This window comes from Emys orbicularis, chromosome 2, assembly GCF_028017835.1.
Source record: "Emys orbicularis isolate rEmyOrb1 chromosome 2, rEmyOrb1.hap1, whole genome shotgun sequence".
Lineage (NCBI taxonomy): Eukaryota > Metazoa > Chordata > Testudines > Emydidae > Emys > Emys orbicularis.
Window position 1 is genome coordinate 241,645,120 of NC_088684.1, and position 27,588 is coordinate 241,672,707.

A 27,588-nucleotide genomic window follows, 5' to 3' on the forward strand; every position below is an offset into this window, starting at 1 on the left:
TCTGGGCCTGCTGAGAAATGAACAAAAATCAACTTTAGTCCTGGTCCAACGGATAGAGTTTATCAGGGCGGTACTCAACTCTACCCGAGCCAGAGCGTTTCTGCCAGAGGCCAGGTTCAGGGCAATGTCTCATCTAATTGCCAGTGTCACAGCACATCCACTCACCATGGCCCGGGTCTGTCTCAGACTATTGGGTCACATGGCAGCATGCACTTATGTTGTCCGCCATGCGAAGCTCAGACTGCACCCCCTTCAAATGTGGCTAGCGGCAGTCTACTCCCTGGCCAGACATCACCTCCCTTTAGTTCCTACCCCTCATCAAGGGCAAATCCATTAGAATCTTGATGGACAATATGGCTTGCATGTTCTAGATCAACAAACGGAAGATCAAGATCCCCTCCCTGTGCACTGAAGTTGTAATATTATGGAACTGGGGTATAGCCCATCAGATTCAGATATCATCCATTTACTTTCCTGGAATCCAGAATGTCCCTGACAATATGCTCAGCAGATGCTTCTCTCAGCACTATGAATGGGAGTTGGACTCTCAAATCCTTCTTGGGATATCCAGAAGTGGAGACTTCTACAGGTGACTTATTCACCACATCCAGCAACAGGAAGTGCCCCTTTTTCAATAGAAGGCATGGATTTGCCTCTCTTTGGGAGAAGCATTTTTCCTTCTTTGGATAAAGGGCCTGTTCTACAATCCCTCCAACACCACTAATTCTAAGAGCGATGAACAAGGTTAGGCAGGAGTCCTCCATCTCCAAGCATGGTTCCTAGAAGGTTCACGGGAATAGAATCCACCTGCTTGACAGGAGTAGAACAAGTATTACTAAACATTAGAAGGGAGTCAACTTGAATTACTTACTTTCAGAAATGGAAAAGGTTCAACCACGGGTGTCACCATCACCACCATATCCCTGAATCGTCTCTGCTCTCAGCCATCTTGGATTATCTGCTGGAGTTAAAAATAACCAGGTTTATCAGCTCTATTAAGTTCATCTTGCACAATATCAGCATTTCATTCCCCACTAGAGGGGTTTTCTATTTTTGATCACCCTATGTTCTTATTAAGAATCTGGGGAATCTTTACCCTCAGGTTAAGGATACTACTGACTTGATCTCAGCCTGGTACTTAGATACATTATGGAGCCTCCGTTTTAACCTATGTCAGCCTACTCCTTGCTTCACGTATATATGAAGACACCCTTCCCAGAAGCTATCACGTCAGCTCGCAGGGTTGGAGAAATTGGAGCCTTGATGGCAGACGGCCCACTTGTATTTTTCAAGGACAACGTCTCCCTATGACCTATCCAAAGTTCTTTCTTAAGGTGCTGTTTGATTTCCATCTTAACCAGTCTATTAATCTACTATTATTTTTTCCTAAACCACATAAATCTCAGCAGGAGACATCCCTTCATACGTTAGATGTAGGCTGGGCTTTGGCCTTTTATTGGGATAGGACCAAAAAATCACCTAAATTTTGTCTGCATCACAGAAAGATTGAAAGCAACTTCCACAGTTTTACTCAAAAACATTTCCGTGTCTGAGAGATGCAGATATATCTCTGTGAGGATACAGCTCAGGAGTCACCTGAAATGGAGCACCCACAGGTATTCTACTTGAAGAAGAAAAGGTTACTCTCTTTGTAGTGCAACTGTGGTTCTTCAAGATGATTGACCTTGTGGGTGCTCCACTACCCACCCTCTTTCCCCTCTGCTTTGGACTGTTCTTGTTGGATGTTCAGATAGAGAAGGACCTGAGGATGGTTCACCCACACAGCCTATATACCCTTGAAGTGCGGCATGAGGTTGTGTATACTGCATGCATGGGCTGAATGGACATTGCTAACAGAAAATCTCCAATCAAGGGCTTGAGGCACCTGGGCACCTAATGTGGAGCACCCATTGAGGGAGGGAGAAGGACACATCTTGAAGAACCAGTTACTGCACAATTATCTTTCTGTACCCAGAAAGATAATGGAGCAAATAATTAAGAAATCAATTTGCAAACATCTAGAATATAATACGGTGATAAGTAACCGTCAGCATGGATTTCTCAAGAACAAATTATGTCAAACCAATCTGATAGCTTTCTTTGACCGGGTAACAAGCCTTGTGGATGGGGGGAAGCAGTAGACGTGGTATATCTTGACTTCAGTTAAGCTTTGATACTGTCTCACATGACCTCATAAACAAACTAGGGAAATGCAAACTAGATGGAGATACTATAAGGTGGGTGCAAAACGGGCTGGAAAACCGTTCCCAGAGAGTAATCATCAGTGGTCCACCGTCATGGTGGAAGGGCATAATGAGTGGGGTCCCACAGGGATCAGTTCTCGGTCTGGTTCTATTCAATATCTTCGTCAACGATTTAGATAATGGCATAGCGAGTACACCTATAAAGTTTGCGGATGATACCAAGCTGGGAGGGGTTGCAAGTGCTTTGGAGGATAGGATTATAATTCAGAATAATCTGGAGAAATGGTCTGAAGTAAATAGAATGAAATTCAATAAGGATAAATGCAAAACACTCCACTTAGGAAGGAACAGTCAGTTGCACACATACAAAATGGGAAATGACTGCCTAGGAAGGAGTACTGAGGAAAGAGATCTGGGGATCATAGTGGACCACAAGCTAAATGAGAGTCAACAGTGTAACACTGTTGCAAGAAAAGCGAACATCATTCTGGGATATATTAGCAGGAGTGTTGTAAGCAAGACAGGAGAAGTAATTCTTCCGCTCTACTCTGTGCTGATTAGGCTTCAACTGGAGTATTGTGTCCAATTCTGGGCGCCACATTTCAGAAAAGACGTGGACAAATTGGAGAAAGAGCAACAAAAATGATTAAAGGTCTAGAAAACACGACCTATGAGGGAAGATTGGAAAAACTGGGTTTGTTTAGTCTGGAAAAGAGAAGACTGAGAAGGGACACGATAACAGTTTTCAAGTATGTAAAAGGTTGTTACAAGGAGGAGGGAGACAAATTGTTGTTGTTAACCTCTGAGGATAGGACAAGAAGCAATAGGCTTAAATTGCAGCAAAAGAGGTTTAGGTTGGACATTAGGAAAAACTTCCTAACTGTCCAGGTGGTTAAGCACTGGAATAAATTGCCTAGGGAGGTTGTGGAATCTCCATCATTGGAGATTTTTAAGAGTAGGTGTCAAGGCTGATTCTCCACCCTGGCACTTCGAGTGCTGAAAGTGGGGGCCCACAAGGAATTTAAAAATTAATATTTGCCACTCCAGGCTTGTATTAAACTCCCAAGGTTACAGCTTCTCTCTGACCTTGGCTTGATAAATGCTGCCACCACCCAAATGGAAGACGCACTTGGGAATTCCTTTCTGTGGGGTACCCTCAAGCCCTTTCACCCCCGCTCCAGGGAAGAGCTGAGAAAGAAAACAAAGGAAATTAGCTGTTGCCACCAGCTAATTATACAACATATGCACAAATCTCTTAGGACACCAAAAATCCAATCCTGTTCTTAAAAAAGGTAAATTTTATTAAAAACAATAAGAAAGAAAAATACATCTGGAACTTAGGCTTTTGCTAGATTTTAAAAGAGCGGTTCCAAAAATCAAGCACCCAAAATAGCTTTCTTGGGGTTCAACTTAAAGGTTACAAGCAAACAAAAGCATCTGGGTTTAGCACAGAGGAGTCCATAAGCCAATAAGAAATAAAAGAAATAACCCTACTCGTGTCTTTCTAGACATTCCCTAATTTACTTACATATCTGAGGCTTCAGGTAAGTAGGTTTGAGGTATGAATTGATAATCTATAATCATACCTGGCTTAAAGCTGTTTACACCATTGCTGCTCTGTGTCTCCGCTCTCCGGAGAACCACAACACCCAGACAAAGGGAAGTTTTTTCCCAATGTTAAAAAGGTCTAGCCCTCCCATTGGCTCTTTTGGTCAGGTGCCCACTCCATTTCCTTTACCTGGGGGGCCTTTGTTAACCCTTTTACAGGTAAAGCAAGCCGAGAACAGCCACCAAGAGGGACTTTATAGCTAACTGGCTGGCTGGGTGTCCATAAAAGCTCCCCCCTTCCCTTCATTTATCATAGCAGGTTAGACAAACACCTGTCAGGAATGATCTAGATAATACTTAGTACTGCCATGAATGCTAGATGACCTCTCAAGGTCCCTTCCAGTCCTATGATTCTATGAGTAAACTCTTCTTATGTGCTCCTAAAATTCACTCACCCCGTCTCACACAGATGTCTTCAACAAATTTCTATCCAAATCTTTTGTGTAATATTTCTTTATCAGCACATTTTTCCTTCAGTTATATAATGAGTCTTTCACTTGTTTTAAATACATGCCAGGTTGGTGTTGACCTGAAATTGTTGTCTTTTGAAGCCGATTGGTGGGCAGATATGGTTTGGTAGCTGTAGTCCAGGTTGGATACAAACAAAAAATACCTCTGCCCTAATTAGAACCCTTTCATGTAGAAATCAACGATTGAATTGACTTGGAGACTGGTAGTCTTTCTCCTGGGTTCCTTCAGAGGTGAGACACATTTTCTCTATGGAGTATATTTATATTCTTGTTGACCATGTTGTACAATAATTATTAAGAAGACTTCAGTTTCCTGTATCCTCCAACTGGGATATTTCACAGACAGCAAATTCACAAAACACATGAAAACAAATATGTATTATTTTAATTTTTTTAAAGTATGCCTTAGTATTACTTTACTTTTTACAAAAACAGTTTGAAAGCATTCAAATGTATTCTTGAGATGATTCTCCACATTTAATGCTGGATAATAATTCAGAAAATTTCACGATACATGAATGAAGATATTGAGAGGAATTTGAATGGTCTGTTCTCCCCCTTAGAATCATAGACTCATAGGACTGGAAGAGACGTCAAGAGGTCATCTAGTCCAGTCCCCTGCACTCATGGCAGGACTAAGTATTATGTAGACCATCCCTGAAAGGTGTTTGTCCCACCTGCTCTTAAAAATCTCCAATGAGGGAGATTCCACAACCTCTCTAGGCAATTTATTCCAGTGCTTAACCACCCTGACAGTTAGGAAGACTGTATCAAAAGCTTTAATAAAGTCAAGATATACCACATCTTCTACTTCCCCCCGCCCCCCATCCACAAGGCTTGTTACCCTGTCAAAGAAAGCTATCAGGTTGGTTTGACACAATTTTTTCTTGACAAATTCGTGCTGTTACTTAATCACCTTATTATCTTCTAGGTGTTTGCAAATTGATTTCTTAATTATTTGCGCCATTATCTTTCCGGGTACAGAAGTTAAGCTGACAGGTCTGTAATTCCCCGGGTTGTCCTTATTTCCCTTTTTATAGATTGGCACTATATTTTCCCTTTTCCAGTCTTCTGGAATCTCTCCTGTCTTCCATGACTTTTCAAAGATAATCGCTAATGGCTCAGATGTCTCCTCAGTCAGCTCCTTGAGTATTCTAGGATGCATTTCATCAGGGCCTGGCAACTTGAAGACATCTAACTTGTTAAAGTAATTTTTAACTTTCCCCCCCTATTTTAGCCACTGATCCTAGCTCATTTTCACTGGCATTCACTTTGTTAGATGTCCAATCTCCACCAACCTTCTTAGTGAAAACTGAAACGAAGTCATTATGCACCTCTGCCGTTTCCACATTTTCTGTTCTTGTTTTCCCCCCCCTCATTGAGTAATGGGCCTACTCTGTCCTTGGTCTTCCTCTTGCTTCTAATGTATTTGTAGTGTTTTCTTGTTACCCTTTATGTCTCTAGCTAGTTTGATCTCGTTTTGTGCCTTGGCCTTTCTAATTTTGTCCCTACATACTTGAGTTATTTGTTTATATTCATCCTTTGTAATTTGACCTAGTTTCCACTTTTTGTAGGACTTTTTTTTTTTTTTTTTTTTAAGATCATGGAAGGTCTCCTGGTTAAGCCAGAGTGGTCTCTTGCCATACTTCCTATCTTTCCTACACAGTGGGATAGTTTGCTCTTGTGCCCTTAATAATGTCTCTTTGGAAAAACTGCCAACTGTCTTCAATTGTTTTTTCCCCTTAAATTTGTTTTCCATGGGATCTTACCTACCAACTCCCTGAGTTTGCTAATGTCTGCCTTCCTAAAATCCATTGTCTTTATTTTGAATCTAGAACAGCCTCTCCCCTATTAGCTTTCTCTACCTTCTGAAATAAAAAAATTGTCTCCAATACATTCCAAGAACCTGTTGGATAATCTGTACCCTGCTGTGTGATTTTTCCCAACAGATGTCTGGGTACTTGAAGTTCCCCATCACCACCAAGTCCTGTGTTTTGGATGATTTTGCTAGCTTAAAAAAAGCCTCATCTACCTCTTCATCCTGGCTAGGTGGTCTGTAGTAGACCCCTGCCATGACATCACCCTTGCTTTTTCCCCTTTTATTCTTACCCAGAGGTTTCAACCAGTTTGTCTCCTCTTTCTGTCTCAACCTCAATCTGATTGTGTACATTTTTGATATATAAGGCAACACCTCCTCCCTTTTTTCCCCCTACCTGTCCTTCCTGAGCAAGCTGTACCCTTCTATACCAATATTCCAGTCATGCGTATTCTCCCACCAAGTCAGATTCCAACTATGTCATAGTTGTGTTTATTTACTAGCATTTCAAGTTCTTCCTGCTTATTCCCCATACTTCTCGCATTGGTATAGAGACCTTTAAGATACTGATTTGATTTCTCTCCCCCCCCCCCCCCCTCAGTTCTGTCTTGGCTCCACCTTATCCCTGCTATAACAGCCCATGCTCCCCCCAAATTACGACCGTTCTCCCAAGTCTCCATGTTTTTGACTTACCTGTGGGCTTTGGTCACCTGCCCCCTTCAAACCTAGTTTAAAGCCCTCCTCACTGGGTTAGCCAGTCTGTATCCAAATATGCTCTTCCCTTTCTTGATAGGCAGACCCCATCTCTGCTTAGCAGTCCTTCTTCCTGGAACAGCATCCCGTGGTCAAGGAAGCTGAAGCCCTCCTGGCAACACCATCCATGCTGCCAGGCATTCAACTCCAGGATGCATCTGCCTCTGCTTGGGCTCCTACCCTTGACCAGAAAGATCGAAGAGAACACCCCTGTGCTCCCTACTCCTTCACTCTTAGTCCCAGAGCCCTATAGTCACTTCTGATCTGCAGAGGGTCGTACCTCGCAGTATCATTAGTGTCCACATGGATGAGTAGCATGGGGTTCTAGTCAGAGGGCCGGATGATCCTCGACAATCCCTCTGTAACGTCTCGGATACGGGCCCCTGGCAGGCAGCATGCCTCCTGGGCTGCTTTGTCAGGGCGACAGATGGGGGCCTCCGTCCCCCTCAGAAGAGAGTCACTAACCATCACTACCCAACGTTTCCCCTGGGAATGGTGGCTGCAATCCTCCCAGCCTTGGGGGTACATGGCTCTCCTCTTCAATCTTTGGGGGGTGATTCCTCATTGCTCATTGCCAGGGCACCATAATGGTTTCCCATCACCATGGTGGGTGGGTTGGTAGTTGGGGTGGAGCACTCCCTGCTGCCAGAGGTAACCAGCTACAGAGGACTGCTGTCACACCACCAGGTGAAGAGGATATGGCTCTGTCACAGGGAGGACACTGGCAGCTTCCTCAGCCTTGGATGTCTCCATATGAATACTCTCAAGGAATTGCTCATGGGCACAAATGCTCCTCAGCCTAGCCACCTCCTAATGTAGCTCTCCTGCTTCCTGAGAGATTCCACCAGCAGGCACCTTTCACACTGGATGGTTCCCCCCAGTCTGGCTTTCTGAGAGTGGGAAATACAGGCCACAGTCTCTGCAAATCCACACCAGGATCTAGGTAGAGGCATCCATGGTTAGGCTGTCTGTCTGGGTACAGGCACAGGTGGAGGAGACAGGAGCAGCGTTGGCACTGGCAATGCAGCCCTTCCTAACCATAGCGATTATATTCCGTCTTCCTCCCACAAACCTCCCTCTCAAACTCCTCTCTTTGTGATCCCCTTGATTCATATAACTCTCATTAACTGAATAGCAGCTGTATGCACAGGGCATTTTAAGGTTTGATTTCAATAACTGTTGCAGAGTTATTGCTTTGTGTGTTTCTTATTTATAGCCCTATTTTGTATTAAGGCTGGGGTTTAATTTTTTCAAATGGAGTGGTGTTGGTTTTTTTAAGTTAAACCCTACACACATTGATTTAGATCTCTGTGACAGGCATCTCCGAGAGTTAATATTGATGACTCCTTGGTAGCAAAACTGGCAGAAACATTGAACCATGAGGAACCAACACCTGAAATCTTCGATGACATTCAGAGAAAGGTATAACATATTCACTCTTTATTTAATAGGAATTATTGAGACTCATTACAACAAGGTGGATTGATTTAAATCAAAATGATTTAAATTGCTGAATTTAATAATGATTTAAATCAGCAAGCAGGAAACCTTGATTTAAATAGTTGTCAATCATGTTTTGCATTTGTATTTTTTAGTTAAGATGAAAACAACAAAAAACCACCTTGTTTCTTATTTGTGATAACCATTAAAACATATGGACAATTGAATATAGCCTTTACACTAAACTTGGTGGTACTTGTTACTAACCAGGAAGATATAATATATCTATACTCATTTAAGTAGCTATGTAGCTTGACTTACATTTATTCAAATTCTTAATTTTGACTTTTTTTATTGTTAGAAAATGGTGAATGATTCATTTTTATTAATAAATTTTATTTCCTGTGGTTTTGTCAAAACAGCATTTTAATTTGAAGAATTAAATAAAACTACCTTAACTATGCTGGATACATAAAAGTTGATCAAAAACTGATATATTAAAGGAAATATTATCTGTAGATAGTGAATTGAACTGATTGTTTCTGGTCACCATGTCCTTCAAGATTTTAGAACTGGGTTAGCTTCATCCTCTTGGGCCTAGTTTTTTATTCATAGAATAGAAGAAGAAAACAAGCATTCCTGCTTTTTCAAATCCCAATTGGTTTCTTAACTTTGAATGGATTAGTCATTGAACTGAAGTAGTTGAATAATCTGACATGAAGAAAATATTCTTTCTACCCCTGCAGAAGAAGCTAGTGCTATCAAAAGCTGGTTTAGCCCTTCATTAAAGGCTGGTTCCAGGTGCTTAACTAGTGACTTCCACCTGTTCAGGGGTTTGACTTTCTTTACAACTGGGTGGCAAACATACTGCTTAATACTTATTTTTGTATTTAATGTAAATGATTTTAATAGATTATAATAAATTTAGGCCTTAATATAGGCTATCAAATTTAATTTTGAATAACTTTATTTGATTAAATAAGTCTGTAATTTAATTTAAATTTAAAAAATCATTGATTTTTATTCCCTCCTTCCCCCCCCCCCGCCCTTCTACCAGATTTATTGGCAACAATCAAACTTTTCTTCAATTTTAGATTAGTCATCCTATGCTGTTGTACAGTTCCAGTACACAGACCTCATAACTGGTTCATTGTTTTAAAAGCAAGTGGGAAAAAAGATGTACATATGATAGTAATTTTTTGGCATTGTTATAATTAGGGTGATATTGATATCTGTGTGTTAAAGCTCCAGTTTAAGAAAGCATCCTTATTGAGGACCCATTTAAACATGTGCTTAAGTCCCACTACTTTTAATAATATCATCAAGGTAAGGATGGGTTAGTATATTTTTGTGCCTGAGCTAGGAAATTTTTAGGCAATTTTTTTTGCAAGTACACCTCTACCCCGATATAACGCAACCCGATATAACACGAATTCTGATATAACGCGGTAAAGCAGTGCTCCGGTGGGGCGGGGCTGCGCACTCCAGCGGATCAAAGCAAGTTCGATATAACGCGGTTTCACCTATAAAGTGGTAAGATTTTTTGGCTCCTGAGGACAGCGTTATATTGAGGTAGAGGTGTATGTTGCTATTGCAATGAATAACTTCCAGAAATGCTGTTAAAATATTAGGGCGCTATTAGATGTGAAAAAAGGGAAAATATATCTACAACAAAGGGGGAGACATTTTTTAATCTTTTTACTGGTAAGCAAGATTTTGTCTGGTTGAGCAGATATTCTCTATACTTTCAAAGGGCAATATTATTAGAACGAGTAATATCACACCTTGTTTTAAAAGTGCATTGTTAACTGTGCTTCATGTGAACCAAAGCATTTGTATAATACAGCAACAGGATTTAAAGAAAACCCCCAAAAAGGCAGTGCGTGTGAGAGATGTTGTGTTCACATAAACAATTTGTCATGTAGATTTTAATAAAAATGTGTGTTTAGAAACTTATGTTAACCATTAGCTTTGGTAATGTTGGTATTTTAAATCAATAAGGTGTATGACTTGATGCTGCGGGATGAAAGATTTTACCCTTCATTCAAACAAAATGCTCTGTATGTGCGCATGTTAGCTGAACTGGATATGCTGAAGGATCCTAGTTTCAGAGGATCAGATGATGGGGAAGGAGGTAAGGTCATGAACTATTACTTCTCCTTTTTAGCCTTGTATTTCCACTTAAATATTAAGCAGTCAAGCAATCAGAATTTTCAGTCTGACTTTTCAAATTATAAATGTATATTGGTTTGCTGTATTTCCTTCCCACATTCCGTTCTACATGGTCACCATGTCCTTCAAGATTTTAGAACTAGTTAAATCTCATTCTCTTGGACTTGTTTTTTTATTGATAGAATGGAAGAGAAAAACAAGCATTCCTACTATATGTGGAGTTCTGAAAGAGTTACACATTTTATTTAACTTTATTAACTGATGTTAAACAGTATTTAGATTCATTTTATTAAATTAAATGTATACAGTATGTCACAGATGATAAATTTATAGATAAATTGTAATCCAGTTATTGGTATATATTTAATAGCTATCTTTATCACTAATCCTTGTGATGAACTGAAGCTTGAGATTTTTACATTTAGATTCCTGATTTAGCTGATTTTATATAAGGCTGAGTGAAAACTTTCCGACTAGAGGCACTGAGTAAAATAAATATATAGCTTTAACTCAGATTTTCTCCAGATACGTTGCATGATGGGAAGTGATGAAGTTTGCCAACTCACTTCCAAATGTAATCTCTATTGTGATGTCATTATGTCCTGACATATTAAGCAATATGGCTCATTTTATGAAAGTGTGTACACTGTTGTGCACATGAGTACACATGAGATTATGTGTGTACCACTTATTTGTGAGTATAAAATGAAAATGCATGAGATGTGGAGTGTTCTGAAGGCTCTCTAAAAATTTAAAAATTATCACTACTATAGCCACTTCTAAACAGAAAGTGCTAGATTCCATTGAGGAATAAAGGTCTTAATTCAATAACTAGTTAAAACCTTGTTTTTTATAGCTTCGGGCCATTGTTCCTCATCTCTGTATCATCTGGCCTGGGAATAGCTCCCTTTTTTATTTTATATTTTTATCTCAGACTATGATCCTGTTTCCTGAGTTGTCTTTTTCTAGATTATACAGATTTAGCCCCGTTTTTCTCTTATGACTTACACAAAATGATACAGGGTTCGAGGATAACTAAACTTATATCACATTTGATCCTTACCAATATAATGGAGGCTTTTAAAAAAAGCCAATCTAGATGCTAAAATGTATATACATATAAACAAAGTAGAGAAACAGCTGAAGATGAAAGAGGTAATTGTGTACTTTTCTGCCCTCTAGTGGTGTTCTGTAGCAACATCTATAGAAGAATAAATTGGAGACCTGTTTGATGTCATCATTTATACTTCTGCCAAAATAGTTTTTCACTACAATATATTGACCAATGTTTGTCCAGTTTTAAATAGCTCAGTTGATGGGGCTTTCCCTATTGTCTTTGAGAAGGTTGTGTCAGTCAAACACAACCCAGGGTATTCTGTCAACTTTTCTGCTTCATCCCCAAACTATTTGACATACCTTTATATCTACCCATTATTGTGATTTAGAGTTTTCATGTTTATTATATCCTTTTTAGTTATTTGACCCAGCTTCACAATCTAGTTCTTACAATTCATATTAGTGACTCTGTTCCATTAATAATTTTGTTTCCTCAGAATTCTTTTCCGTTTGTGGACATCTCTCTGTTATTGAAATGCTCCATGAATGAATGTAGTGTTCTAGGTGTTGTCTCACAGTGCCATATAAACAAGGAACTATGTTATCTCCAAATTTGATATTGAATGCAGTTTTGCTAGCATTTATTCTCTTTATTTTGATATTTCTCATTATTTTGTATTAATAAAAATTAGTGATAAAATTGATTACCATGATTACCACACCTTAGTTCCATTCATGAGAGAAATTGGACAATACCATTTTTTCTATGGTTCCAGAATAAAATTCTTTATTTTAAAATCTTTGTTTCTTTGTAAGCTCTAGAATGATGAATAGATTACAGAAATTTCCTTTAACTGATGTCCTGATATTGTTTTGGCATTCATTGAATCACATTCCATGTTTGGTTTTTGCTGCTAGCCGACTGTTTGTCCAGATATGTCATAATGAAAGCCAATTCGTGGCTTTCTCATGGTACAAACAAGGTGGCTTTTTTGTCCTTTTATGATGAGGCAAGAATAACAAAGTAAAGAAGAGCTAACATTTCCTTGTAGACATGCGTGTGGGGCTTCCTTTGTGTGTATGCTAGCCCCAAACAAAATCCTTTGTTGGTGGGATGTGCACTGAGAAACTTTAAGCAAACATAGTTTTTACATGAAGTAAATAGCAGGTTAATGCAACTTTCAAACACATGCCATAACAACCAAACATCACATGAATCCAAGTACGTTTGGCTATTTATGTTCATGATAAAATCCCTTTCACTTCTAACATATAACCAACCACAAATGTGCATGCCAAAGGGGGAAGTGGTGCATTATGTTGGGTGACAGGTAAAGGATGAAAAGGGAAGAGGAATTCTGAGGTCAGGTCTACACTACAAACTTACATTAGTATAATTTATGTTGCTCAATTTTGTGAAAAATCCACACCCAGAAGCGATGAAATTATACCAACCTAATCCCCAGCGTAGACAGCGCTATATCATTGGGAGACATAGTTACTGCCTCTCGCAGAGGTGGATTAATTACGCTGATGGGAGAAGCTCTCCTATCAGCCCAGTGGCATCTTCACTGAAGCACTACAGTGGTGCAGCTGTGCTGCTACATGTAAGTGTAGATCTGTCCTGAGCAACTACTGGATATTTGAGCGGAGTTTCTCTCTGCATCCCCCACCCCTGCCAGTACTTCTGTGTGCTGTTGTATGCTGTACCTGGGGAGCTGACGTGGGTTTGTGAGCATATGGGAGGATGGGGGTTGGGAGAAATGGATCGGGAAATTGGGGACTTAAAGGATAGCCTTCAGCCCCCCAGCCCTGTTTCCTTGCTCTGTGCTACCCTTGTAAGAATGATGGCCTAATGCATAGGGAACTGGACTGGAACATGGGAGACCAAGGTTTGGTTCCTGGCTCAACCACAGACTTCCTTTTGAGACCTTGGGCAAGTCACTGAGGGCTTGACTACACAAACAATTAGTGAGTGATAAGCTGGGGTGTAAATCTACCATAGCCTGCTGCCATTTGATCTACTGCCATTTCAAAACAGAACTTTTAGTGTGTGGTAGCAAGGTTCCAATTGGACAATTAGCATGCAGCAGGCTAGTGCAAGGTAGTTTTACAACGCAACTTGTCATGCACTAACTGTTTGTAGAGAAAAGCAGCTCTGTTGTCCCAAGTAAAGTTAGTATGTTATCTTTGGAGACTAAATTCAATAGTTAATGTAAAATATATAGGGATTTTAGTCAAACTTAAGGTTACTTTCATATTTGCACTTTTAATGCTTGAGCATCTATGATGACTCCATGTGATACCCTGAACCTAAAATCACAAATTGTTCTGTAGTGTATGAATACTCTGTTCTTTTCTAGCTCCAGGTGCACACACATTTTCATTTAGATGTTGTGGTTGGAGCCTTTAGGAGCTTAGACACTTGGAATTGGGTGTGTGCCACAAATTATTTATTTTTCTTTAATGTTTTGTTGTGTTTCAGCTGAGATCATTTTATTTCTATTGCATGACTCTTAGATGCAGCAACAGTTTAGAAAGTATTTTCTGAATTCTAAATTGATTTTTTTCCCTGCAGAATCTTTTAATGGGTCCCCTACAAGCAGCATAAATTTGGTAAGTGCCTTGGGCTTTTTTCAACATTATAGAAACCTTATAAAATAGTTTAAAGTATGTAGACATGAGGGTTTTGATTTTACTGCAGTTGCTTTTCTGAAAACATAAGCCTACCTTCCTGTTGAACTGATTAAGCAAACCTAAAACTGTTCATTTATCCACAGAATACAGATTTACTTTTCAGCCCTTTCCCTGTGTTTTAAAACATGTACAATTTATTATTCTGTCTCTCATGGAAATGGGACACATTCATCTACAATTATTTTAATTTATGTAGAAATACATTCATTCCTAAATGATTTCTTAAATAGGTATGAGCTTAGGTGAAAATGAAATACCTTTTACATTGATGGAGCACCTTGAAACCATGCAAATCTACAAGGAATAATTTTTTGAAAAATAATACACCTATGAAATTGTAAGGTTGCTAGAGATTATTAGCTTTCAAGATATGGCTTGAACAAATTTAGAAGTTTGTAAATGAAATTCTAAATTCTGATTTACATTAGTTATACAAATAATTGTTCAAAATATATAAATATCAATCTTGCAGATTTCAGTAGTTTCCTTTTAGAATAAAAGTTTTGAAATAGTTAATCAGAACCGAAGAACCAGTTCAATTATTTGACTCCTCTGTAATTTTTAATAAATATTTGTAGCCATAAAGTTTGTATGTGTTCCAAGCTGCAGCCCACGAAAGCTTATGCTGAAATAAATTTGTTAGTCTCTAAGGTGCCACAAGTACTCCTGTTCTTTTTGCGGATACAGACTAACACGGCTGCCACTTTGAAACACATATGTGAAGGTAATAGTTATATGATAAACTTGTTTATCATACACTTTTGAGCCCCTTACCTGCCCTTTTGCCACTAATTTTTTCCAACAGGACTTTTCTAACATTCCAAATCCCTAAGCACATTCCACAGCCATTTTAAAAAAAAATCAGCCTGCCCAAGTATGCTTCCTCCTTTTCCTCTCGGTGTGTTCCCCTAAATTACAGCTGGCTGAGGCCCAAGCAAGATTCAGCTGTGCTCCTGTGACCGTTTTCTGTACGTAAGTGTGGTGACTTTGAAGCCCATCTCTGTTCTCAAGGAAAGAGATGGGAACCTTATACACTGGGGCTCAGCCCTTACTTCAAGTCTGGAAAGGTCTGAAATCTGAATTTGAAGGCATTACTTTTCATGGCTAGCAAATATTCTAGGTTGTTCTTTAGGGAATTCTTTGACTCTCTCCGAGTCTCTACAGTGTGATTCATCATAACCTAGTTACCTGGCTGTAAAGGCAGAGGGATACAAACACTAGTCCCCACAATTAACTTGACAGCTAGTCAGTTTTAAAAAATGAATTGAAAGTAGTTTATCATTCTACACGTATCTTGGAGTTCCCCTGCCAATTTTTGTGATTTTGCAATCCTATTTTCTTTTTCTTCTCATCTGTTATGTAAAACACACAAAAACAGGGGAAACTGACTAATCAACTGTTAAAAGGAAATGGTCTATATATAAAGTGCCATCAAATACATAAAATAAAAACTAGAGAAAAATAATTCAGCTGAAGTAATCTTACTGTAGCGTGTACAGTGTAGGTTATAAAATTTCACACAATTATGATTTCTATATTGATTCTTTAAAAAAAAAAAAAAATCCTCAATAGTTTTTCTGTGTGGTAGTGGTGGTATTATTTTATTGGCAAATCCTGAATATTTGATGGGGGTAAGGAATGGTGAATTTATTAGTCTTTATGCTTACCTGCATAACTTAATCATAGCTTCCCCAACCATAATTAGTGCGGCCACCCCAAACTAAAGCAGGTATAAAACCTCGATAGTTACACAATTATGTATTATCTGTATGTATGTGAATTCAATATTAAACTTTTAAGATATCATTTACTCTTTGATTACCACATTTCATAATCTCATTGTAAAAATGATTTGCTCACAGTGTGTCAGGGACATGTTAGTGGTGGGATATGCTATTCTAAAAAAGGTCTGCATATGTGGAGAAACTTTTTACTTTCTTAGGTTTGTAACATTTAATGCTATTTCTGGTTTGCAATGCTTGTGCAGGTGTTTGAATACCGGTGGATTTTTTTTTTTCTGGCTGAGTTCCATGCGTGGAATATGTCTACTCAAATAATACAGCTCCCTTGTGTCACTTAGTTACATAAAGCAGAACAATCTATAAATAGGAAAAAAGTTACTTCTAAGGTCGCTGACTTGCAATATTTTGTAGCTCACGGCAATACATTAACTGTCTTGGTGACAAAATATTTTTTTGCATTTGGATTAATTTGTGCTTCACTAAATGTAATTTGTATAAAAAGTTTTTATGTAAAACTATTTCTAATTTTAAATGTCCTAATATCTCTAACAAAAAACCCAAATAACCCCACCCAACACCCCCACACCTTCTTACCTATTGTGGTAAATAATCATAGAGTAACCATAATGTGTTCGGTTTACTCATTAATCAATGCACTTCCCAGCATGGCCAATCTAGTTAAGTGGTTGCTACCATTTCCATTATAAAAGTACATTTTTAGCAGTTTATAACTTGATCATAAGAATGTATTTCAGACTTATTTGGAGGACAATCTGAGCCTAAGAGCTAATTTTTGTAAATCAGTTGTTTTAGATTCTAGATGGTTAAAGCAAAGTATATTTTTGTACCTTATGTTTAAGATAATTTTAAAATACAATACTGATGTATCTTAACTTTTTGCAGTTGATTTATATTGTAGATGAATCTACCTGATATATTGAAATATAGTCTAATGATTTGAGATGATGTACAGAACCATTGATCAATAGTTATTGTGCATGTACTGCAAATTGTTATACAGATATTATCTAAATGGGTCCATAATATAGAATTTACTCTGGTGGTGGTGGTAGTGGTGTTTTTTCACATCATATCTCTTCCAGAGGTGTATGCTCTTGTGCCTATAAAAATTGCACAAATATTAGCTTAATGGAACTGAATCAGGTTTCAAAGCTAGAAATGTACAGTTGTGAACATAAACTAGATGTCTGTGCACACATAAAGCTGTTCAGAAGTTTAACTGGTTATTGGTTTGTATAGATGAATAATATGCACTTACACATGTACACCTAATGTGCACATTTATTAGTTAGGGATTGGAAAATCTGGACATGGTATCCCTTGCCTCCTTTGGACATTAATACATGTAAATACCTTTAATTTACTGTTTCTGTCTTCCCTATTTTTAAAAAATACAGTAACATTAAAACTTAATGTCTAGAGCTCCATTCTCTCTTTTTGTGAACACAATTGTCCCCACACTTTTTGCACTTGCAGATAATTTGCAGCCCCAAATCTAGTTCATTAGAAATCTATCCAAGAACAAATAAGTTAACTGGGTAATTAATAATATCAAATAGCTGTAAAATGTGTTCTTAATGAAAAATCCTGAAAACATGGTGTGATGGGGTTCCCTCTCCATTCATGATGCCTCCTGCTGGTCGCTCTGACAACTAGATCTGTCTTGTGCTGCGCCCTCCTCAGTAGTCTCTTCATCCGTCATCTTCTCTCTGGATGTGTCCTCTCACACGCTCGGTACTGCCGCTTCAGGTCCATGGCTTGGTCCTCCAGTCAGGTCACTATTTCCTTCTAGGGAAATCACAATCTTTCCAGACCAACTGTCTGGTGTCTCCAGCACCCTGAGCCACTACCCAGTGGCTGGTAAGGGAACCCAGGCCCACCCTCTACATTGGGTTCCAGTCCAGGGACCTGATAACATGCAGCCTAGGCCTGAACTGCCTTTGACCTTGCTGCTGTTTCCCTGGGCTTTTTTCTACCTAACTGGTTCTCCCTTTCTCTGGGTTTGCCAGCTTCTCCACTCCCTCCTCTCAGAGAGTCTGTGCAGCCTGCCTTCCTGCAGACTCATACTCTCTGGAAAGGGGGAAGAGTGTAACTGCCCTTCCCTAGCTGCCAATCTCTACCCTTTTGCTAGCTACCTGGCTTTCTATAGGCCCTGCCTGTTCCTGCCCAGGTGAGCCCATTCCTCCTCAATTAGCTCCTTGGCTTGCAGCCTGATTAGTAGCTTGGGACCCATCTGGCCTCACCCAATGCTTGCAAGGCCAGATGGGTCCCAAGCTACTAATCATTGTGGGTTGCATACCCCAATACACATGGGCACTTTTGTGGATCACAGATTGTGAACTGGGAGACAAGGCATCAACCCAACTGACAGTGTACTCCTACATATGACATAAGGGCAAAAATCTCTTGCTGAGGAATATTTTGTCTACTCTTAGTTCAATTAAAAGTATGTAGTTCTTTCATCCAGTTCATCAACTTATGTAATATTTTTTACTTATTTTGATAGAAAAGAGAGTAGTGCAATCATGTGAAGCAACAGTATATAACATTTATTAATTCTTGATACCAATATCTACTATGTCTATAATATTATTTTGCATTTGCAAATGCTTTATAAAAAGAGGGTACACGTAGATCAGATATAAGGCTAAGATTTAATGGGTATTTTTAGTAAAGTCATGGACAGGTCATGGGCAATAAACAAAAATTCACTGCCCCATGACCTGTCCATGGATTGTATTATATACCCATGACTAAATCTTGGGTGTTCTGGGGGGCTCCGGGACACCCGCTGGTGCTGGGTTGAGTGCTCCAGGGCTCCCGCTGTTGTTTGTGGGTGGTGGCTCTGGGGCGGGGGCAGTACAGCTAGCCCTGAGGGGCAGTACAGCTGGACCTAGAATCAGGCGCACCAGCAAGCTGCAGAAGTTACGGAGGTCCCAGAAAGTCACGGAATCTGTGGCCTCCGTGACAAACTCGCAGCCTTATCAGATGAAAACCTAAATCTGTGTTGTTGTTGTTTTTGGCCAGGAATAAGGCTAGTAGATGAAGGTGTGACAAATGTAGTGGTGGTAGTCATCAAATTGTGAGGGTTTTTTGTTTTTTTGTGGTGTTCTTTTTTTAAAGATAGCGAAGATCTAATAGAAATTAGTAGAAGTGAAACTTCTTAAATAGGGGCTCAACATGAAAACAGAAATTGTAGTTGTCAGATATTGGAAATATTTATAATTTTAATACTATTTGTTTATAAAACTGTTCCATTCAAAACTGTGAATTAAGAGCTTTAAAATTAAATAAGTAGGTGAATAAGCAAAAATTTCTTTCCAAATAGAGGGATATACCTATGATCTTTTTATTCCCTCCAGTCCTTAGATGACCTTTCAAATGTCTCTTCTGACGAGTCAGCACAACTACATGCATACATTTCAGATACTGGTAAGTGATTTTATTGTAGTGATGCTTACTTCTCTTTTTTTCCCCTGTTTTTTATTTTAATTCTAGTGTTCTAATGTTAGTGAACTAATTATAGGCCCCCTTAAATCCTAATCCTTTCTCTTTCCTTTCTGTGTCTTAAACATTTGTTTTCATGTTTGTTGCTGATGAAATCATTGTAATCCAGAGCCTCATCAAATTCATATTGTAGTTGTAGACAGTGCACCTAATGTACTAAAATGGGAGACTTAGTTGTGCAGCATATCATACATTTCAAAGTCTCTCTACCACTAATAATTAGAAGATCATCCATTAATTTTAATTCACTTGACTAATGCACAGTACCTTACTACTCTCGATTTGATTTGATTTTAAAATTTAATTTATCCACTTCTAGCAGTGTCCCTTTTTCAATCCAGCAAATCCTGTTCTTAAGTAGTCTCTTCTGTACTATAACATCTTCAGCAATCTTGCTGTAAAGATTAAGTGAGACAGACTGTCACAGCTAGAGAATGAGCTAAATCTTACGCTGCAGTAAGTGTTAAGAATGGTTCTCATATCAGCTCTTCAAAAATTAAAGAAAGTTTAATTGCTGTTACAATTAAAATGTAGGTTTTCAATAGGATTGCTCTTTAGTGGTATCAAATGCGTCATATCTTCTGTTCATGTTGTGCTACAGCGGTAAGATTGTCATTGTTTCTTCATTTGATCTTATTACAATATTAATATTTGATTTTTGGCCTGGTATCAGGGTGCTATTGGGAAAACTGTTAGTATTTTATTCTTTCTTGGCCATTATTGCAGACAACAGTTCCCTCAGTGCATTTGACGGTTTCACTATATGGATACTAAAACTTTTGCAGTGAGATATCTTTAAAACCAGAGATGACAAGTGTGTATTTTTGTATGCCTTTTAGACTTGGTTATTGGGTTGGGAGGTTTTTCTGTGTGCCTATGTAGACTTTAGTGAAACTCCCCTTTTAGTATACAAGAACACCAGCTCTTGACTTCTCTAAGATTTCTCTTGACTTCTCTAAGTGCTCTAAAATCCTCACAGTTACTGAGATTGCCTTGAGATTTTGATTTCCTCATGGGGAGAACAGGGATTGGTCAGTGATCCAGTTTGGAAGCCATTTGAATAGGGAGTTCCTGAGGTACAGCCTCCTGAAAAAAATATTTTTTCTTAAAGTGGTCATGTTTTAGTGATGATTTTTTGTGCACGGATAGAGATAAACTAGGTCTCCATAGCACCAGTGTCCCAAACACTTGAGTCACTCCAACATAGTGCAAGCCACACTTAGCCATTCGGGGAAAATCAAATTACAACATTATTACCCAAAGAGTTTGGTTCTTGAGCATGTCAGCTATATAAGTGCTTGATGGCACACCACAAAGATTATGCTGTGCATGCAGAGAGAGCGAAGCTAATTAACTTGTTAATGCCTGAGTCACAGGAACTGAATGGCTCAAAGGGGGAACGTTCCAACCATCAAACCAGGCACTGAGAGTTCAAATCTAACCATTGGCAGAAATCTTAAATTATTAAAGCAGGCATCTGGTTCTATCAAAGTTTTTGTTTTGAGGAAATGTAATCAAAGTACAGCAGGATATTCAGAAGGTGCTGAAACTGTTTTTGAAACAAAAATAAATTACATATGCAAATATTTGCTGGGAGGAGAAAGTGAAGGGGTGGAAGAGTTTTGGGGAATGGGGGGAAGTATTTAGAGTGTAGCAAGGAGAGAGGGATTATGGGAGGGCGTTGGGACACTGGGAAGTGAGAACGTGAGGGTGAGTGGGGTGGCTTGGGGAGAATAGGGATGGGGCACTTGTCAACCTGACATTCCCCTCCCATGTGTGCCAGGATCTGGGGGTCAGTATCACTTGGGGTGGTCTGAGCCCCTCTGACTGCCGTTGAGTGTGTCACGATCTTGGAGGCCCTAGCCCACGTAGAGGGGATCTGACCCCCCACCCCACTCCCAGTCTTCCCACATGTGAGCCTCAATATGGGGGAACTTAACCTCTTGGGGGTGTCAGCAGTTCTCCTTGCCCCACCTCTGTGAGCTGGGGTCTGGACAGTCCTGTCTCTCAGTGGATCTCTGAGCCCCTCTCCTTGCCACTATATAAGCAAATATTTTGGAAGGGAAAGGCTGAAGGTGATGCAGATTTAAATATCTGAATTCCAGAAGATGAGTAGTTAAGATGCACATCCACCCTATGTGGGGTGGGAAGGGCTGGTTGTAATGTGTGGAGGAGGGGCGGACTGGGTGGGCCTGGCACATGGCTGGGGAAGCCTGGCAGAAACAATGGCAGGAGTGTCCCAGCTAGGGTGGGCAGTGGGAGTGAGGGGCCTACCTCTGTGTGCAGCTCAGGCCACGTAGCCAAGGTAGCTTGTGGCCCTCCAGTAAACTGCTCTCTGTAATGTGTGTACACAGTAGCATAGGGAAGGGGACAGCAAGGAGGAACTTCTTAAATGGTAATAGCTTCTAGAGCAGGGGTGGGCAAACTTTTTGGCCCGAGGGCCACATCTGGTTGGGGAAATTGCATGCAGGGCCATGAAAGTAGGGCTGGGACAGGGGGTTGGGGAGTGTGGGGTGTGGGAGGGGGTGCGGTGTGCAGGAAGGGGCTCAGGGCAAGGGGTTGGAGCAGAGAAGGGGTGCGGAGTGTGGGAGGGGGCTCAGGGCAGGGGGTTGGGGTGCAGGAGGGGTGTGAGTTGCAGCAGGGGGATCAGGGCAGGGAGCTGGAGTGCGGGGTGCAGGAGGGGTTCGGCTCGGCGCCACTTACCTGGAGTGGCTCCGGGGTGGCAACGGCGTGCACCGGGGCCAGGGCAGGGCCCTAGCCAATGGGAGCTTCGGGGGAGGTTCCCACAGGCAAGGGCAGTGTGCAGAGCCCTATGGTCTCCCCTCCCTCAAGGGCCGCAGGGACGTGGTGCCAGCCGCTTCTGGGACCAGTGAGGGGCCCGCGGTGCCACGGGGGTGGCAATCCCGCAGGCCGGATCCAAAGCCCTGAGGGGCCTGATCCAGCCCTTGGGCTGTAGTTTGCCCACCCCTGTTCTAGAGTGCCAACTACTGGTTTAATTAGATGGAAAGGTGAACTGGAATTGAGGATGGGGTGCATGGTGGGGGAGGAGATAGAGAAGGAGACACACAAATCAGTCTTCTCTCAGTTGCTTAAAGTTATTGTAACTGCCATGTAATAAAACTGTCAAGGTTTTGGGACATAAACTATGGATGAGATTTCTCTCACCGTTCTTGTTAACAATTACACATTGCAAACATTTCAAAGCATAACCATTATCCCTTTTTTCACTCAAACAAAATGTACAGGATGGGGGAGGAGTATTGAGGAATCACATAGCAACAGTGTGAACTGGGACTATTACTAGCTTTGTCACTGGCCTGCTGGATGACCTAGGGCAAGTCATTTCACCTCTCTGTGCCTTTGTTTCCCATCTGTAAAATGGGGATAATGATGTAAAATTCTTTGTGACGTACTCATGAAAATCACTATATTAAATTACTCCCAGGGGAATTCTGTCTCACTGCACGTGCACAGAATTCTTGTCCTCCACAGATTTCTTTGCTTCCCTGCAGAAAAATGATTTTCTGATGGGGAAGCAAAGGAAGCCGCAAAAGCAGTCATGTACCACTTCTCAACAGCGCAGGTGTGTTGTTTCAGGTATCCAGAGCAGCCAGCGGAGAAGTAAATCACTGGGGGGAGGGGAGAGGAGGGGATGGGGCGCCCCGGCCAGTGGCTCCTGCCCTATGCCTGGCTCAGCTGCTAGTCCCAGCTGGGCTGGGGAGGACGGGACTTCCTCTTCCCCTGCAAGGAGTGACCAGGGCTGAGTCAGACCCACCCCAGAAACCTCTCCAGCTGCAGGAAGCTCCATGCCTCCTGTCCCCATCACTCCTCAGCCGTCGGGGGGAGGGGTCACTGTACAGAGCTACTCCCCCATCCACCCAACTCCTGTGCATCTGGACCCACCTCATGCCCAGATCACCCTGCCAATCCTCACCCCCTGCACCCAGAAACCGACCCCCTGCACCCAGCCCCCCCACTGAACCCTGCACTCGAACTCCCCTCCTCTCCAACAAGCCCTGGACCACCGTGACTCGCTCCTCCCACCCCACTGAGCCCCAGCAAGCCAGCATCCAGACACGCACCCGACACCCCCGTCCTCACTGAGCCCTCCAAACCCAGACTACCCCCGCTGAGCCCCAACCACCTTCACCTGGACCCCCCTGCAGAGTTCCATTGCCTCTGCACTCAGAACCCACCCCCCAACGAGCTTCATTCAGATTCTCCGCACCTTCCATCAAGCTGCACCCAGATAGGGTTCTGTGTGGGGCTATCACGCCACACCTGGGTCTCTCCACACTAAGCCCCTCCACACTTGGATCCTGCTAGGCTGAGCCTGCCTGCCTAGTGTGCTTGGCACGGAGTCCTGTGCTTCCCACTGCCATGTCAGAGCCTCCACATTTATTTATTGACAAATAAAATTTGCAGAATTTTGCAGAACTTTAAAATATTGTGTGCAGAATTTTTTATATTTTTGGCACAGAATTCCCTCCGGAGTAATATTAAAGCTAAGAATTTTTGATTATTATCTCGCCACAGTAGCATATCCGCTACAAACTAAGTGAGAACTACAGCTGCTTAAATGACCACTGACTCCTACCAACAAACATTTCTCTTTCTGTTTAAAAAGCTAGTAAATTCAATGGCAGAAAACATCATTAACAGAGAGTTAAGGTTGCTGGGTGATAGGTTGTGCTGTTTCAGAACATCAAGTTCAGCAAAACTCAACCGTCTGAAACCTGAGTACTCATAACTGCAGCTGAGGTCAATAGAAGCTCTGTCCTGAACATATGAATTTCTATAAAATGTCAAATAAGGTTTCTCAAGTAGAGCACCCAAAATTAGTTGACACTTCTGACAATATTGGCTTTAATCTCAGTGCCTCAGTTCCCTGTTTATAAAATGGGAATAATACCTCCTTATTTCACAGGGTTGTAGTGAAAATAAATTCACAATTAAGACATTATGATGAAAGAATTTCCCATGAGGAAATTAATATTTCTATATTCAGAGAAGGGTTTGGATAGCGTGCAGTAAATAATGCTACATACTGAATGATGAGGATAAAAGAAAATATTGAAGAGTTTCCCATTCAGTAAGCACATCCTTTCTGCTCATTGAATGAGGCAGCAGTCCTGTGAAATAAATAGTATGTAATCATGTAATTAAAGACTTTATCTTAATACATATACATAAGGAGGCAAAATTAAAGTTGCAGGGGTAACCTTCATTCTGATATTTTGTTGCTTTTGAGTGCTTGACTTTTTGCAACCCAAACATTTTTCTTACATTGTTTTTTTAAATCTAATTTTCTAATTTTAAAAATTGTAAAAAGAAACATCATCATGTGGAAACATATTGACCCTCGTATGGGCCTTCAACAGTGTTGGAATCTTTAGATCCACCACACTGTTCTCTAACACTTGGGGTAATGGGATAACCGGTAGCAGAAGAATGCTGTTGTCTTGTGTGTACCTGTTACTAAAGTGGGTTGGAGATGCACGATTTGCCAGTTTCACAGTTGTTTTCTAGACAGCAAAAAAATGTTGAGACTCAGGAATAGTACGTTCAAGTCCAGGTTCTGCAGGGGAGTGTACTTTAGTGGTAATAGACCTTTTGCTCCTGTCTCTCCCCCTCTTCACCCAGCTTCCCCATCTCTCTCCTTTTGCCCCGTCCCCAGGGCAGTTCCTGCCCTATCTCTGCCCCCCTCTCCCCCACTTCATTGAGAGCACAGGAAAGACAATCTCCCTTCTCTTAGTTCCTGTGCCCAGTGCCACAATGGCTCCTGGCAGCTGGGAGGAGCAATTGCAGGATAAGTCCTGTACAGCCCCTATATTCTCTGGATGGGGCATACTCGCGTATTCTGTGGGAATGATACATGTGCAGTCCACTAGGCCTGTCGGGGCTTTGAGGGGATGGAGCACATGAAATGATACAATTTAGCTTCCAAGCTCTAACAGGTTTCTATTGATCATGTATGAACTGTGATTTTTTTCTAAAGGCTTATGACGCAGCCAAATTTGGGTGAATCTTTGTGAGGATAACAAAAACTGCTTCCCTGACACAAGTGCTACCCCCTGCCAAATTTAAGGTCCCTGTTCCATGGCATGGCAATGTTAGAGCTTCTTGATGAATGGTTTTAAGGTATTTTTTTAACATGGTCAAAATATTTTTTCACTACCTGTGTTCTCAGACTCAGCTGAGCTGTTTTAGCTGAAACTTAAAACAAAACAAAGTTCCAACCCAGATGGTCTAAGTTTGGCAAAGTTATAAGTAACTGAAAACAGGGTCTTATAATGGAAAGTGTCAAGCAACTTTATCTATAGGCATCACTATCTGCACCCCGCCTGTAATTGCGTTTCATCTTGAGCTACTTGACTAATTAGCTTGAGGCATATAATATATATATATATATATATATATAATATATATATATATATATATAACTTGTATAACTTTCTTTTAAGCTAAAGATTCATGCTTACACAATATGGGATTCTCTGGAGGATGCCACCTACAGAGGGTTTATTGCTTGCATCCATTTTTGTGTCCAGGTCTGTCATTTCAGATGTTTCCATTTCATGTCTCTTGTGTCCTTTCGTCTTCCTCCTTGTTTGTGTTTCTCTTCTCTTCCCTTTTCATTTTTGTTTTAAATTACTAGTCTATGCTGACTATAACCCATATACTGTGGCAGGAGTATGCAACGACCATGGCAAGACATATGCACTGTATGCGATCACTGTACATCGGAGAAATCCAACTAGTGAAGAGATATGGAAAACGTATCGTCGCTACAGTGACTTCCATGACTTCCACATGAGGATAACTGAACAGGTTACTGATCCCATAGAGACTGTTTAATCTTATGACTGTTTATATCTTTGAAAGGCATGATTGTGTCTTAGCAGCTATAACATTGTTTTAGAATTGGCCACTAAAAGTTGATATAACTTTGTCACTTGTGTGGCCTTAATTCAGGGGTGGGCAAATTTTTTGGCCAAAGGGCTACATCTGGGAATAGAAATTGTGTGGTAGGCCGTGAATGCTCACAGAATTGGGGTTGGGCTGCGGGAGGGGGTGCGGGCTCTGGTTGAGGGTGCGGTCAGAAATTAGGAGTTCAGGGTGCAGGAGGGAGCTCAAGGCTGGGGCGGAGGAGTAGGGTATGGAGGGGGTGTAAGTGCTCCAGCTGGGGGTGCGGGCTCTGGGGTGGGGCTGGGGATGAGGAGTTTAGGGTGTAGGAAGGTGCTCTGGGTTGGGACCGAGGGGTTCGGAGTGGGGTTGGGGTATGGGAAGGGATGCAGTCTCCGGCTGGGGGTGTGGGCGCTGGGGATGAGGGGTTTGGGGTCCAAGAGGGTGCTACGGGCTCGGATTGAGGGGTTCAGAGGGCGGGAGAGTGATCAGGGCTGGGGCAGGGGATTGGGGCTCAGGAGTGCAGGCTCCGGGCAGTGCTTACCTCAAGTGGCTCGTGGAAGCAGCGGCCATGTCCCCACTCTGGCTCCTATGTGGAGCCGTGGCCAGGCAGCTCTGTGCGCTGCCCCATCCGCAGGCGCCGCCCCTGGAACTCCTATTGGCTGCAGTTCCCGGCCAACGGGAGATGCGGGGGCAGTGTGGAGAGTGGAGCCCCCTGGTTGCCCCTACACGTAGGAGCCAGAGTGGGGCTATGCCGCTGCTTCTGGGATCCACGTGGAGCGGCCCCCGACCCTGCTTCCTGGCTACAGCGCTGGAGCGCAGCAAGCCCCAGACCCGTGCCCCCAATATGTTGTCAGGCAAAACAAGTGTTCTTCAAGTAGGACTATTGAAAACTCTTGAAAATTGTATTAGACAATGAATTTCTATTTGAATTTATGTGCTCTTGTGTAATATATAACTGCATTTTCTCATGATTAATGTTAAGAAAGATTTGCACTGAGCCTTATATTTACATATTTTTAAAAAGGAAATAGTTTTTTGTATATTCGTGATTGAAGCCTTTTTTTGTATTTGGTCAAGTAAAGAGGTGCTTTTTATAGGTGTCTTTAGAATTAACCACCAAAGAATAATGAAAAAAATTGTATTATCTTCAGAATTATTTGGTTGACATGTTTTAATAATTTTTCTATAGAAAG

At 41.2% G+C, this 27,588-nt stretch overlaps 1 protein-coding gene across 2 annotated transcripts in view; it reads left to right on the forward strand.

Annotated features, from left to right (window-relative positions):
• SNX13 (sorting nexin 13) overlaps window positions 1-27,588 on the forward strand; it is a 153,023-nt gene that overhangs the window by 93,157 nt on the left and 32,278 nt on the right. The window contains exons 14-18 of one of the 2 annotated variants that reach the window (XM_065398804.1): window positions 8,169-8,273; window positions 10,293-10,425; window positions 14,098-14,135; window positions 19,342-19,411; window positions 26,178-26,317. In XM_065398804.1, coding sequence (XP_065254876.1) covers window positions 8,169-8,273; window positions 10,293-10,425; window positions 14,098-14,135; window positions 19,342-19,411; window positions 26,178-26,317 — 486 coding nt within the window. Of the gene's footprint in view, window positions 1-8,168; window positions 8,274-10,292; window positions 10,426-14,097; window positions 14,136-19,341; window positions 19,412-26,144; window positions 26,318-27,588 lie in introns of both variants that reach the window. The other variant, XM_065398803.1, reaches the window with a different exon arrangement.